Source organism: Typopeltis vanoorti, chromosome 6 (assembly GCF_054136105.1).
Source record: "Typopeltis vanoorti isolate ZY-2024b chromosome 6, IOZ_Tvanoo_1.0, whole genome shotgun sequence".
Lineage (NCBI taxonomy): Eukaryota > Metazoa > Arthropoda > Arachnida > Uropygi > Thelyphonidae > Typopeltis > Typopeltis vanoorti.
The window spans coordinates 308,791-321,963 of record NC_143554.1 but is presented as its reverse complement, the minus strand read 5'-3'; the positions used below and the strand labels follow the sequence as shown (position 1 = coordinate 321,963).

The following is a 13,173-nucleotide window of genomic DNA, read 5'->3' as shown; positions in this document are numbered from 1 at the left end:
AAAACAGAAGTGCTATACAGAAATCACTAAGAGTCAGAGAGACTTTTGGAATCAGCTGAAGCTTTAAAACATTTCCCAAACCTCAATTATGGCTGTATCAATTTATCAAAACCTACGAAACAGCCATTTTAAGATCAAATTAGTACTTGTTTACTTTACCTCTCTCCAACAACAGATAGTGCCATTTAGGATTTTGGTTCTTTGTGTTGTCTGTTACAATTTTAAACTGTTTCACTATTGATAAATTCTTGCTGTTCACTTATTCTGACAAACTGATTGTGCTCCAAAGATCCTAGGTGAAAAAACAGCAAATATTAACAACTAAGGAAATAATATATTTTTTTGTTGGTGTCTTGTGTTGTCAATTTTCTCAAGAATATTTACATAAATATTTTGTGTGCTCAGTAAGGAAATTTCCATTATTCTCGCAATGTTTTATAGATTTTTTTTTTTAAAATTAATTGATACAACAAGATCACTTGATGGCTAAAACAACTAAAGTGAGTTCAGTAGAATATCTCCTCACTATAGCAAACACTACTATAACTACTGGGAAGCCCTCAATTCAATAGGTGAATGCTATGCTAAAAGACATTCACTATAACAAACTTATTGGTATGATCTCTACAAGGATGCTTAGTGACAGCTGACTGTGTATTATCTTTTAATTGGCCATTTAATCCTCTGACCAGTTTTGCAAGATGAGAAATTTCATTTTCTGGGGAACTTTCATCTAGGATGCAAAGAACTTCATAAAGACTCCTCATAAGATAGGATTGGAATTCAGTCTTTTCAACCAAATGAGTACTCTTTAGATTAACATAACATTCAGCTTAATTTCCTAATGTATAACATTCGGAAAATTAACTGATAACTCCACAAAATGGGCAACTATATACTTGTTATTCTTTCTTTTAAGGTTAAACAATAGCTTGTTATTCTCTCTCTCACACACACTTGTTATTCACAATTCATCTAGTTTTTATTTTTTTTTATTCCCCTGCATTTTCAGTCATTTTCGGGAGATAAAAATAAAAAAATAAAAACACATCTGGATTAGATAGGCTGCTTAACATGAAATATGAAAAAGAAATAAATCTGAGAGCAACAATAACGAACAATTCACAATGCTCAAAATTAAGAAATCTAAGTATATAATGGAAGTGATCAATTAATGTAGGTTTAATAAACAATCAGCAGAGCTCCCATTTCCTTACTAATAGGATATAATTGAAAATAAGTTTAAAAAAAACATTACTATTAACATACATCCTAAATCATAAAATCTGTATGTCAACTTATTTAAAACGTTTGTATTTTGTGAGATAAACTTTTTAAAATAACAGTAAAAAAGACAGGCATTTATGAATGTTAATAAACTGCCTACTTCGGAATTAGTCATCAATTGAAAATACATCGTTAAGTAAAACACCGAAGTCAGTTACTGATTTCGTACTCCGCATTGTGAAATAAGCATTTTAATTTATACAGTGTGACATTTAAAGGGAACTGTCAACATATAAAAGTTAATATAGGTAACTCAAATAATATTATACACTTACCTCATCATACATAAACTGGAGAGTTAGGGCGGATTTTCCAACACCTCCGCTGCCAACCATTATTACCTTGTGCAAAGCAGGTGGGGCAGTTTTCCCCTTCGACATTCTGTCTTCCAAGCGCCGGCGTCTATAAAAACACTTCGAGCCTAAACTAATAGGGCAAACAAGGTTATCTGTTATATTCGGCATTGTGTTACTCCTACTTTAAAATATTCTTATGCTACAGCAGCGCCCGTAAATAAAAAGTAGCTTTATAAACGGGAGAAAATACAGTTATATTAACGACGCTAAACTTTCTTCGCAGACATGCGTGTCGACCGCTTAGTTATACATCAATGCATTACCGGAAGTCAAGCTTCAATGTGCACACACCGAACACTTGAACGCAAAGGGAGTAAAAGAATGGTGACAACAAAACTGGTGAATTATCAAAGAAATACACAGTTTTCGATGAACGTATACATCAATCCCATATACCTATCCTCCTGAGATAACATATACTAACAGCTGCTATTGAATAAATTACAACACCAGACGGCAATTTACTAGTTTTAATATTCATCCATAAATCCTTATTTTTCCTCTTAATAAGAATCTTTTTTCTGTTATTTCTATTAAATGTCTGCTTTGAAAATATCACTATTTTTAAGTGACCATAATATATTACGTTATACTGAGATCACTGCTTTTTTTTTTTTTTTTTTTGCCTATCAACAGTTTTCAACTATTGATAGAAACAAGTTAATAATTAATCTAATTTGATTTAACCTCAAAATAATAAATGGTTGTAAAAATGATAATGGCAAAAATGCAACATTAACTTGTAAAGTAGGAGAATAATTTCCTTATTCCTACACGTTCTTAATGAGCCAACATCTGGAGCAAAAAAAACAAGATGAAACTGAATATTAAAAAAAAGACAAGCAATAGCCAAAAGAGAAACCAGAAAGAGAGACAGAGAAAGCTGGGAAAAATTTGTATCATACCTAGAAAATCATATATACAAAATAAGATACAATGTATATAAAATACTAAAGCAAATGAATGAATGAAGATATAAAAGAAAACGCAAATATAAACTGTGAAATTGATTTAAAGAATTCTTGGATTACTTCACAGATCTTTGGCCAGATAACTTAAGCCATTTTAGAACTCTATTATACATAACATAATAAAGGACTTTGTGGCATGCAGTGTTAGCAGCATGTATGCTTCCTGGGAGTTGGATATGTGGCGGGTGAGAGAAGGGGGAGTGTGTATATGCACAAAATGCAGGCAGTGGGAGGAAATCAATGAATTAGATATTTCGATAACCAATCTAGTTGCTTCAGGGATGGAAAATGAATGTTGAGAGGCGAGTAGTGTGATAGGAGAGAATGACGAGCGAAATATGATTGAGAAAATAAGAGTCGGGAGTGTGGAAGGCTTGAATGACTGTGAAGTTTGCGGCAATGGCTTTGATTGGGTAAATGAATGGCGAGTAAGAGTGACTAACTTGCAGAGAGGGATAGATGAGCTGAAAGAGGAGGTGGAATGTCTTGTGAATGAGATGAGAAGTATAAAAGATGAAATTATGAGAATGGAAGAGATGAATGTAAGGCAAATCAGAGTAGGGGTGAGAGAAAGTTTTGGGAATGATAGAAGAGGAGAGTATAGAAACAGTGGGAGAGAGGGAGTGAGAGAGAGTTATGGGATTGATAGAGGGGAGAATGGAAACAGTCAGAGAGAGGAAATGCGAAGGAGTGCTGGAACCAGGGATAGAGTGATGCCAGGACAGCAGGTGAGTAGGGGAACATGGAGAGAAAGGGTTAGAAGAGAGAGAGAGAGAGAGATGCAGGTGAGCAATCAAGGAACAGAATGGTTAGCGGTGTGATGTATGGAGACTCGATGATCTCAGGTGTGCAAGATAGGATGCCAGAGGTGTGTTTGCTTGGAGGGATGATAGAAAATGTGGCTATGGCAATTAAGAGGGGTGAAAGGATGGATGAAATGAATGTGATGGTGAGCACGAATGACTTGAGAGGCAATGTAAATCGGGCGGTGAGAGATCTGAGATTCTTGCTTGAGGTTGTGCAAAAGAAAACACACAGAGGAAAGATTGTGTGTGTGTGTGTGTTGCCCAGGTATGAGAGTGACAAGTTAAGCAGAAGAGCAGTAATACTGAATAGCATAATAGCCAGAATGTGTCAGAAGAGAGGATTGGAATATGTGGATGCTTGGAGGGTGTTTCAGGACAGAGGGGGAAACTGTGTGAGAGACTGCTTGCATTTGAATGAGGAAGGACGAAGGCATCTGGAGAGATTGCTGTTTTCTGAACGAGTCAGTGTGTCAATGCAGGGAAAACTAGAATTCCCAGGGTGGATGGTAGCAGGGGTGGCCTCTTATGGGAATGGGTGCTTGGGGGAAACAGGGACGACATCAGGTAACACTTAATCCAGTGGGGGTTGAGAGGGGACAATGATAGGTATAGAAGCAGTGACATTTTTATGCTCTATACAAATGCCAGGATTATCCAAAATAAAGGAGATGAATTGCTGGCGGTGACAGCGTCAGCCTGGCCAAAGATTATTGGGATCTGTGAGACGTGGTTGACGGAGGATGATATAATAACAGGAATTGAAGTGGCAGGGTACAGCATTTTTTGGCAGGATAGGAAAGGAAAACGTGGTGGAGTACTGCTTATGATGAGCGATGACTCGTGTCCTCTAAGAGTGGAGTCTTTGGAAGGCAGCGACACTAATAGTTTGAAAGCATATGCTGTGAGGTAGAAGTGGCCAAGACAGGATATTTAGTGGGTTGTTGCTATAAACAAGGGAGCATAGAGGGGGGAGGGGTGCAGGAGATGTTGAGGCAGTTGAGCTTGGCAAGTGCAAGAAGAATGATTGTTATGGGAGATTTTAACTACAGCAGTATAAACTGGGAAGATGAAAATGCATGTAGTAATAAGGGGATGGAATTTCTAGAATTCTTGAGCGACAAATGTCTTAGGCAACATGTAATAGAGGTTCAAGAGTTTTGGATTTGGTCATAGCATCAGAAGAGTTGATAATAACTGAGATGACATCTCTCCCACCAGTTGAAGAGAGTGACCATGTAGTTTTGACTAGGAAGATGCAGGTGTGTCAAAGAAAAGGGAATGAATGTGGAATTATAAGACAGGTGATTATAATAGTCTTAGGTATCAACTAAGGGCAGTTCCATGGAGAGCAGAATTGGAAGGCCAGGATATCATTAGTGGTTGGGAAATTGTGAAAGGATATTTGTTAGCAGCAATAGTAAGCTGTATTCCACGAGTGAAGAAGTTGACACAATTTGATGTAAAGCGGATGACAAACAATATCAAACAGGAACTGCAGTTGAAAAAGAGATTATGGAAGAGATATAAGGACAGAGGTGGAGGGCAGATACACGAAGAATATAAGACGCAGGCCAGGAGAGTGACCGGTATGGTGAGGAAGGCAAAACTGGAATATGAGAAGAGATTGGCACTAAGATCCAAAGAAAATCCTAGAGAATTTTTTAGCTATGTAGCCAGTAGGAGGAGAAATTATTGTGGAAGAATGACACTGTGGGATAAAAATGGGAATAGAGTGACTGATGCAGAGGACATAGTGGAGTTGTTCAATGAGCATATTATTGGGGTATTTCATCCTAGAGAAGGTTTTAATACTAGAGGGATAGGGCAGGTTCAGGGTTTAGAGGAGAGTGTGTTCCAAATACTGAGTACTCTGGATGGTATTTCACCACGGGTTTAGAGAGAGAATGTGCTAAAGAACTGACAGCTCCAAGTCTGGCTGTGGGAAAGGTACCCAAGGAATGGAAGGAAGATAAGACAGTGCCACTGCACAAGGGTGGTAGCAGACTGGAAGTGTCTAATTATAGGCCAGTTTGTGTGTCATCAGTAGTTGTTAAAGTCATGGAGAAATTAGTGAGGGACTATATACAGCGTTGGGCAGATGAGGGTAATGTTATTTGTGAGAATCAACATAGATTTGTTATGGGGTGCTCTTGCTTTAGTAATATGATTGCCTTTTATAATAAAGTGACAAGAGCAGTTGATTAGGGAAAGGCATATACTGCGATTTTTTTTAGATTTTGACAGGGTGCCACATGATGAGCTGTTATTTAAGTTGAAGCACATGGGTTTAGATGTCAGGTTAGTCAACTGGATTCAGGATTGGCTGTCTGATAGGTACCAGAGTTGCAGAAGGTTACAAGTTGTATTCCACAGGGCTCAGTACTGGATATTGTTCAACCTTTATATCAATGACATTGTCAATGGATTGCAAGAGGATATTCAGTTGTTTGCAGATGATGTGAGGCTGGGAAGGATTATCAGTAATAGTGCAGATGTGGCAACCTTGCAAGAGGATTTGAATAAACTAGACAGGTGGGCAAATGAATGGGAGTTTCAGTTTAATGTAGCAAAATGTAGTCTTGAAGTTTGGGAACCATCAATGGGAGGATGCATACTCGACTGGAGGAGCTATATTGGAGGAAGTAGGGGTGACAAGAGTTTTGGGGGTGATGATTGATAGAAAACTGAAATTCAGGGAGCATATTGCAAAGGTAACCCAGAGGATCGCTGCAATACTGAGAAAGATGATAACTCTTATCTCTGCAGGTCAGCATTCTGTTGTATAAGACCCTGATCAGACCACATAGTTACTGATCAAGAAACAAGCTGCACTACAATCATCATGGCATGCCTATTTAATGGTCTAACAGTTGATCAGTAACTTTAGCATGCCATGTAGATTGTAGCGTAGCTTGTTTCTTTGTATATATATACACATGTATACTCCAGAAGATGACCTTAATGTGAAGGTCGAAATGTTGAGTGTATATTTTGGTTTATATTAAACTAAAGTTTTACTCTAACACGGTAGTTGTATAAGTTTCATAATGTATTCTGAGCACTGGGTAAGCATGAAAGACAGGATACCTGAATATTCTTGAAAGCAAAGGTGATCATAATTTTGCAGAAAGTTATAAATTTAGTTACATCAAGAATATTTTCCATTTTTAAGAAAAGAACAAAATAGGTTGAAAATAATGCAAAAAGTGAAGAACTAAGATATGTATGAATGGATGAATTTATATAGATTAGAAATGTGAAATACATTATTATCTAATTCCCATGGGGTCAAAGGACTCATCATGGTTTGATCTATACTCTCTCTCATGGCAAAAGATCAAAACATGCCTTGAATCCATTCACAATTTCTGCACTCACCACACTTTCAGGCCATGCATTCCATTCACCAAGAGTAGGTCACTTTAGTTCTACTCTTGTTGCCTTCTATGAAATATCTTCTTTAATAATATTAGAAAATGTTTTAAAGTATTGAAAATATTATTAGGGAGCATATTGCAAAGGTGGTAAAGATAACCCAGAGGATTCTGCAAATATACATATATTAGAAAATTATTGGTATTAATACCAGAAGCAACATAAAAAGGATTCAGAAAATCCAGTTATTTTAATAATATAATAAATTTGGAAAAACTTTTCTTTTTTAAGAAAAAATACATAATTTAAGTAGTCATTTTTGATGTGTTTAACAATGACATTCCACTACATCAGTGTTTTTGGATTAATATATTAATAGCTTCTTCAGAGCTACAAGAGAAAATAATTTATGTTGACTAATGAAACAGTTTTGCTTCTAACCCAACTGTCATAGTTCTATATCTGAAACTCACAGTATACTTATTTTGATTTCATGTCAATCTTCCAGTTTTTTCATCCTTTCCATTTTGCTAACATTAATATAATCAGTGATAATATGACATGGTCTGTGAATGTTTTGTGTCTACTGGCTTCTATATTTATTAATTCCAATTATTATTCAATGCTGCTTATTCTCTTAATTTTTTTTTTTTTTTAACTAATCATATATATATCCTAATGGTCAACTGAAATAAGTTTAATAGCTATCATTCACTTTTCCTAAGAAACTTCTTCTGGGACCTCACTGCCACATAAAAGACAGATTTGATAATTACATTGTGGTCTAATTCTGGTTTCTTTTGTATCATTCTATGTAGTTTGTTATATTTTAACTATTCAATGTCTTTTTTTTTCATGAAATGTGGACAGACTTAAGTTGTTCCCATGTTGGCAGTCATCCATTTTATATAATTATCAGGATTGAACATAACACCATAAAAACAAAAATAAGAAATTCAAGGTGCACATTTTATAGGACTATAAACAAGTATCTCTATAAAGCATAAACAAAACCAACTATTTTTTCTTAGTGCATTTAAACAGTCAATAACTTAAAATACATAGCACAATGCCAGCTTAGTTAGCTAAGTGGAGCATGTAAGCTCTCCAATCAGCTGGTTGTAGGTTCCAATTCCACATTTTTTTATGTGGAAGATGAATTTCGTCACGTGATGCGAGACAACTGCCCTGCTTATTTGTGGTCTGAGGAAAGCTCATTTAGTCTCTAGCAAGAAGGATTCTTTGATATCTAACTCTTAGCTCACTAATGGTGCTAAATGTATGACAGGTTTAGAACTTTACATAGGTAGAATGAACATAAAAAAGAATTTTTTTGACAGGTTTGGGGTTAGATTTTATAATTTATTTTAATGGTATTACAACACCAAAACAAAAACACTAAATTATAAAATGTTTACTAACTAGCTTATATTCTTTTGGATTTTAAACCAGCATTCCAGAGTTCAACAACATGTTACAGTTTGCATGCAACGAGTTAAGTGAAAGGGTTCTAGGAAAATTCAGCATAGGAAAATTCGCCAGAACATTTTCACTGTAAAACATTTTGCATTAATTTTTGTAAATAATCAATGGATGATAAAGGCATTATAAATTCATTAAAAAGGCCAATTTTAATTAAGGTGAATGTTAGTGATACATAACATGAAATCATTTAAAAATTGTGCAAATTAAAAGAGATGCTGCATAAATAATTAACTTTTTGCTGCAGATAGTCAATTCAACAAATCCAGTCAATAACATCGCTCATTGTAAAAATGCTAATGCTGTGAAGCATTTAATTTTCGTGTTGAATTCAGCATCTGTTTGATAGCGTAACTTCAAACCAATGGCAACAATTTTGCGACACAGATTTTGTACCATATGAAATAAACAACCTGTTATAGTTGTTGATGTAAATATGTTAGAAAAAGCATTGATAGTTGCTTTCTCGAAATCAACCATTAATGTTTCAGGATCTAATGATGAACATAAGCCCTTTAAGGCACTGAATAATCTGCTGTAAGTTATTCTGATTTGCCAGGAAGCAAAGCAAAAAGTCGCCATGAAATCCTTAAGGGTCTCATGCCAGTACCAAGCCTGGATAAAGGAGGAAGGTCGGTGAGATGAGTGTCAATGCTCTGACTGTAAAGAAAAAAGACGATTGTTATCGTATGCATATATGATCAACAGCTACAACATGCTGGCTTGGACGTCGCCTGGATCAACAAGGTCTGTGATACCAATCAAGCAATCGGGGATTGGATCGAAAAGTGGGATACTGAAAGGAAACAAACTGAAACTAACAGAACTATTATCAGTAGGAACATGGAATGTACAGACACTTTGGATGGCAGGAAAACTAGAATTACTTTGCAAGAAAATGAAGAGATATCAGCGTGATATACTAGGACTGAGTTGCAATGGACATCAGCAGGAAACATAAATAGATGCGAAGTCATATGGTCATGGAATGACACCAAGCAAGAAGCAGGAGTTGGTTTTCTTCTTAACAAAAAAGCTAGAAAGGCAATCTCAGGCTACAAACTAGTCAATGAATGAATCATAACAGCAAGATTTCAAGCAAAACCATTTAATATAGCAATAGTTCAGATATATATGCACCCACATCTGACAGCACAGATGAGGATATTGACTTATTTTACAAAGATCTGACAGAGACAATAGAAACAATACCAAAACAAGATGTACTAATTATTGAAGGAGATTGGAATGCCAAAGTTGGAATATATAATGATGGTTGGGAAAGAGTCATGGGAAAATATGATTTTGGAGAAAGAAACGAACGAGGTGTAAAAATGTTAGAATTTGCTGTGGACCACAATATGATGATCTGTAACACAAGATTCCAGCAAAAGGAGTGTGGAAAACGGACGAGGCGATCAAATGATGGGAAAACCAAGAACATGATTGATATGATTATGATTAAAAGAAGATGGATAATCAGTACAGCAGTGTCGAACTTTTCAAGGAGCGGATATAGACTTGGATCATAGTTTAGTGATTACAAACCTCAACTTGAAATTAAAAAAGAAAATATAAACCCCATCATCAGAAACGAAGAGAGCAAAAACAAGTGAAGCAGAAATAGGAAGAAGCTGAAGAACAGTGAGGAGAAACTTAAAAATGTGGACAAAGAATAAAATTCGAATCTAAGAGTGAAAGGAGTAACTAAGGCGATAGAAGATGCAGTTGAAGAAACATTACTAGAAGAAGAGAAGATCAAAAAGAAATGGATTAGACAAGAAACAATGACGTTAGTATAGGAGAAAAGAATGTTGAAGATAAGGAATACATCAGAACAAATAGAGGAGCAATATAGAAGTATAATGAGGTGAAAAAAGCAGTCAGCCAGATAAGAAGAAATGGTTAGAAGTCCAATGCAATAATATAGAACAGTACTATGGAGAACATAAAACTAGGAAGGTGTACAAAATGATTAGAACCATTAATAGAAGGTGACAAACAAAACAGAATACAATTAAAGACGAAAAAGGCAAAGTAAATTGATGAATAAAGATAAAATTATATAGCGATGGACAAGATACTGTAGCGAGTTATATGAAAAAAGCTAGCTTTAGATAGCATTGGAAAACTGACTGAAGAATTGAAGCAGATATCACCACTAGGTAATGAGTATGATATGGAATTGCTCAATTGGTATTGCGGACCTTGTTGATCCGGGCAACGTCTGAGCTGGCATGTTGTAGCTGTCGATCGTATATGCATCAGATAACAATCGCGTTTTTACTTTACGGTATCGCAAAATTGTTGCCGTTGGTTTGAAGTTATACTATCAAACAAATGATGAATTCAACACGAAAATTAAATGCTTCACAGCATTTTTTCAATGAGCGATGTTACCGATGAATTTGTTGAATTGACTATGTGCAGCAAAAAGTTAATTATTTATGCAGCATCTCTTTTAATTTGCACAATTTTTAAATGAGTTCATTATGTTATGTATCACTGACATTCACCTTAATAAAAATTGGCCTTTAAGCAAAATATCTTACGCCGAAAATGTTGCGCAAATTTTCCAGTCTAATTTGGGTCAGTCTCATTCATCCAAATCTGTTGAGGTTGGGCAAGTTTTTTTAGGGCTGAGGCTGATTCTATGAATAGTCTTTCAAATTTATACTTGCTGCGGTGTATTATTGTGGCTTTCTTCAACGAATTCTGTGGTGAGTATCCAGAGCATGGTCTGCAAGCCCAGAGTGGCTGTAATGGTAAAACCAGATGTAGTCCTTGTGTTCTGAAATTCCGATATTCGCTGTCCTGCCTGTTTGGCCAAAATAGGACAGTTTACAGCTACAAGGGACCTGGTAAACACCAGGTAGGTCTAGGGGAAAGTGGTTAGTCTTTTGTGGAGCAGATAAGGGATGCCAATTTTCTATATGGTTTGTAACAAGAGGTCAGGTCATATTTTTTTAGGATTTTGGTTATTTTTTCAGAAGTGCCCCAGATGTAGGGGATAGTGATTGATTTAGAGTACTCTTTATTGTGAAGGGACGGAGGGGGGGGGTTGTGGTTTACTGGTTTTAGTCTCAATGCAGGTGTTGGGTGTTTCGGTGCTGGCAAATCAACAGAATGAGGTACAGGTTGCAAAGCTGATGCAACATTTGGATACACAATGTTTCTTATTTTTTGATGAAAATCGGAAACTTTTGTAAGGCATAAATAAGTCGGTAAAATGATTGGTTGACTCTCTCCAAATCACTGGAACAGCAAATGGCATGCAGGGTCTGTTTCTTTTCAGCCAAGCGCACAGATTAACCACACAACTTGCACAACAAGTATACAAAGCCCAGCTTTTATTTTGTTTACCTGCCTTACAACCAAAATAACATTCATGGGCTTCCTTAATTAACTTTGTAAATGGTCTCTGCTTCTTGTTTGGAGTGAACTCCCTACACATGTAGCAAAACAAATTAGGGGAATTGATACACGAGGCATTTTTCTATCACACAGAGAATACGATAAGCTATATCTGAGACTCATGCACCAAATGGACTGTACAGGCTAATGTGGAATGATGTAATGTCTTGATCATCTTACACAATAGTTAAATGTTGCATCATCATCTCTTGTTAACTAAGCGTGGTCAATGAAATAACAACAGAATGTGACTGCATCACAATAGCTCATATAGAGCCTGGAATGTACCTCATGTACCATTTCTCTGGAATGGTACATGATAAAAAAATTTTAAAACATAGTTGAAATCAGTGCAAAAAACTGATTCAGAGATACCTTTTTCTTGCAAAGGAAACAATGTGTGTGTGTCAGACATAGCCCTAATTATAATTAGGTCTCGATGTCAGGCCTTCAAAATGTAAATGATAACCACAGGAATTTCTTCAAATCTCTCAGTTTGCTGTTAGTCTGCTATGGAATGAGCATGGCAGAAGTCATATTGGTCATATAGAGTCTATAGTTTTTCTCTGGAATGATACATGGTAGAAAAATTTTAAGTAAAATAAACTTTAGTACTGTGAATTTTTTACTAAGTAATTTAAGGAAATTACAATGTCAACTAGGATATACATTAAAATAAATTTTAATATACTTCAATATTTCAGCAACGTCACGTTGCCATTTTCAAGAAACTTAAGAACAAGACACGTGCACGCAGGCACAACAAACAGTAAATGAGGAAGAAGCAGGAAGCCATTATTTCTCCTAAAGCCCTGATGGTGCCCCCTAGCAGGCAATGTTGGTATTCTTGGGCGATTGGGCTGAAGGTCTTCTGATGTAGGTTTCCCAAATTTGAGGCAGTCTCATGCAGCCAAATTTGTTGAGGCTTGGATTGTTTCTTAGGGCTGAAGCTGATTCCATGTATGGCAGGTATCCAGCACATGGTCAGCAAGACTAGAGTGGTTGTATTGGTGAAACCGGATGTAGTCCTTGTGTTCTGAAATTCTGATATTGGCTGTCCTGCCTGTTTGGCCAAAGTAGGACAGCTTACGGCTGCAAGGGACCTGGTACACACCAGGTAGGCCTGGGGGGGGTCTTTAGTAGAGCAGACAAGAATACCAACATTGCCCGCTAGGGGTCACCATCAGGACTTTAGGAGAAATAATAGCTTCCTGCTTCTTCCCCATTTATCGTTTGGTGTGCCTACATGCACGTGTCTTGTTCTTAAGTTTCTTGAAAATGGCAACGTGACGTTGCCGAAATATTGAAGTATATTAAAATTTATTTTAATGTATATCCTAGTTGACGTTGTAATTTCCTTAAATTACTTAGTAAAAAATGCATAACCAACGTCTAAGCCTTTCCACGAGAATTCAGTACTGTGAAGAAGTCGACTGTTGATGACTGTTTTTTAAAAAAACTGAAGTAAGGGCAATTAGAACA

General features: G+C 36.2%; 1 protein-coding gene across 1 annotated transcript in view; it reads right to left on the bottom strand.

Moving 5' to 3' along the window:
* Nucleotides 1-13,173, bottom strand: part of Rala (Ras-like protein A) — a 114,676-nt gene that overhangs the window by 81,903 nt on the left and 19,600 nt on the right. Inside the window, exon 2 of the mRNA XM_090394009.1 lies at nt 1,563-1,713. Coding sequence (XP_090250135.1) covers nt 1,563-1,667 — 105 coding nt within the window. The 5' untranslated portion in view covers nt 1,668-1,713. The remainder of the gene's footprint in view (nt 1-1,562; nt 1,714-13,173) is intronic.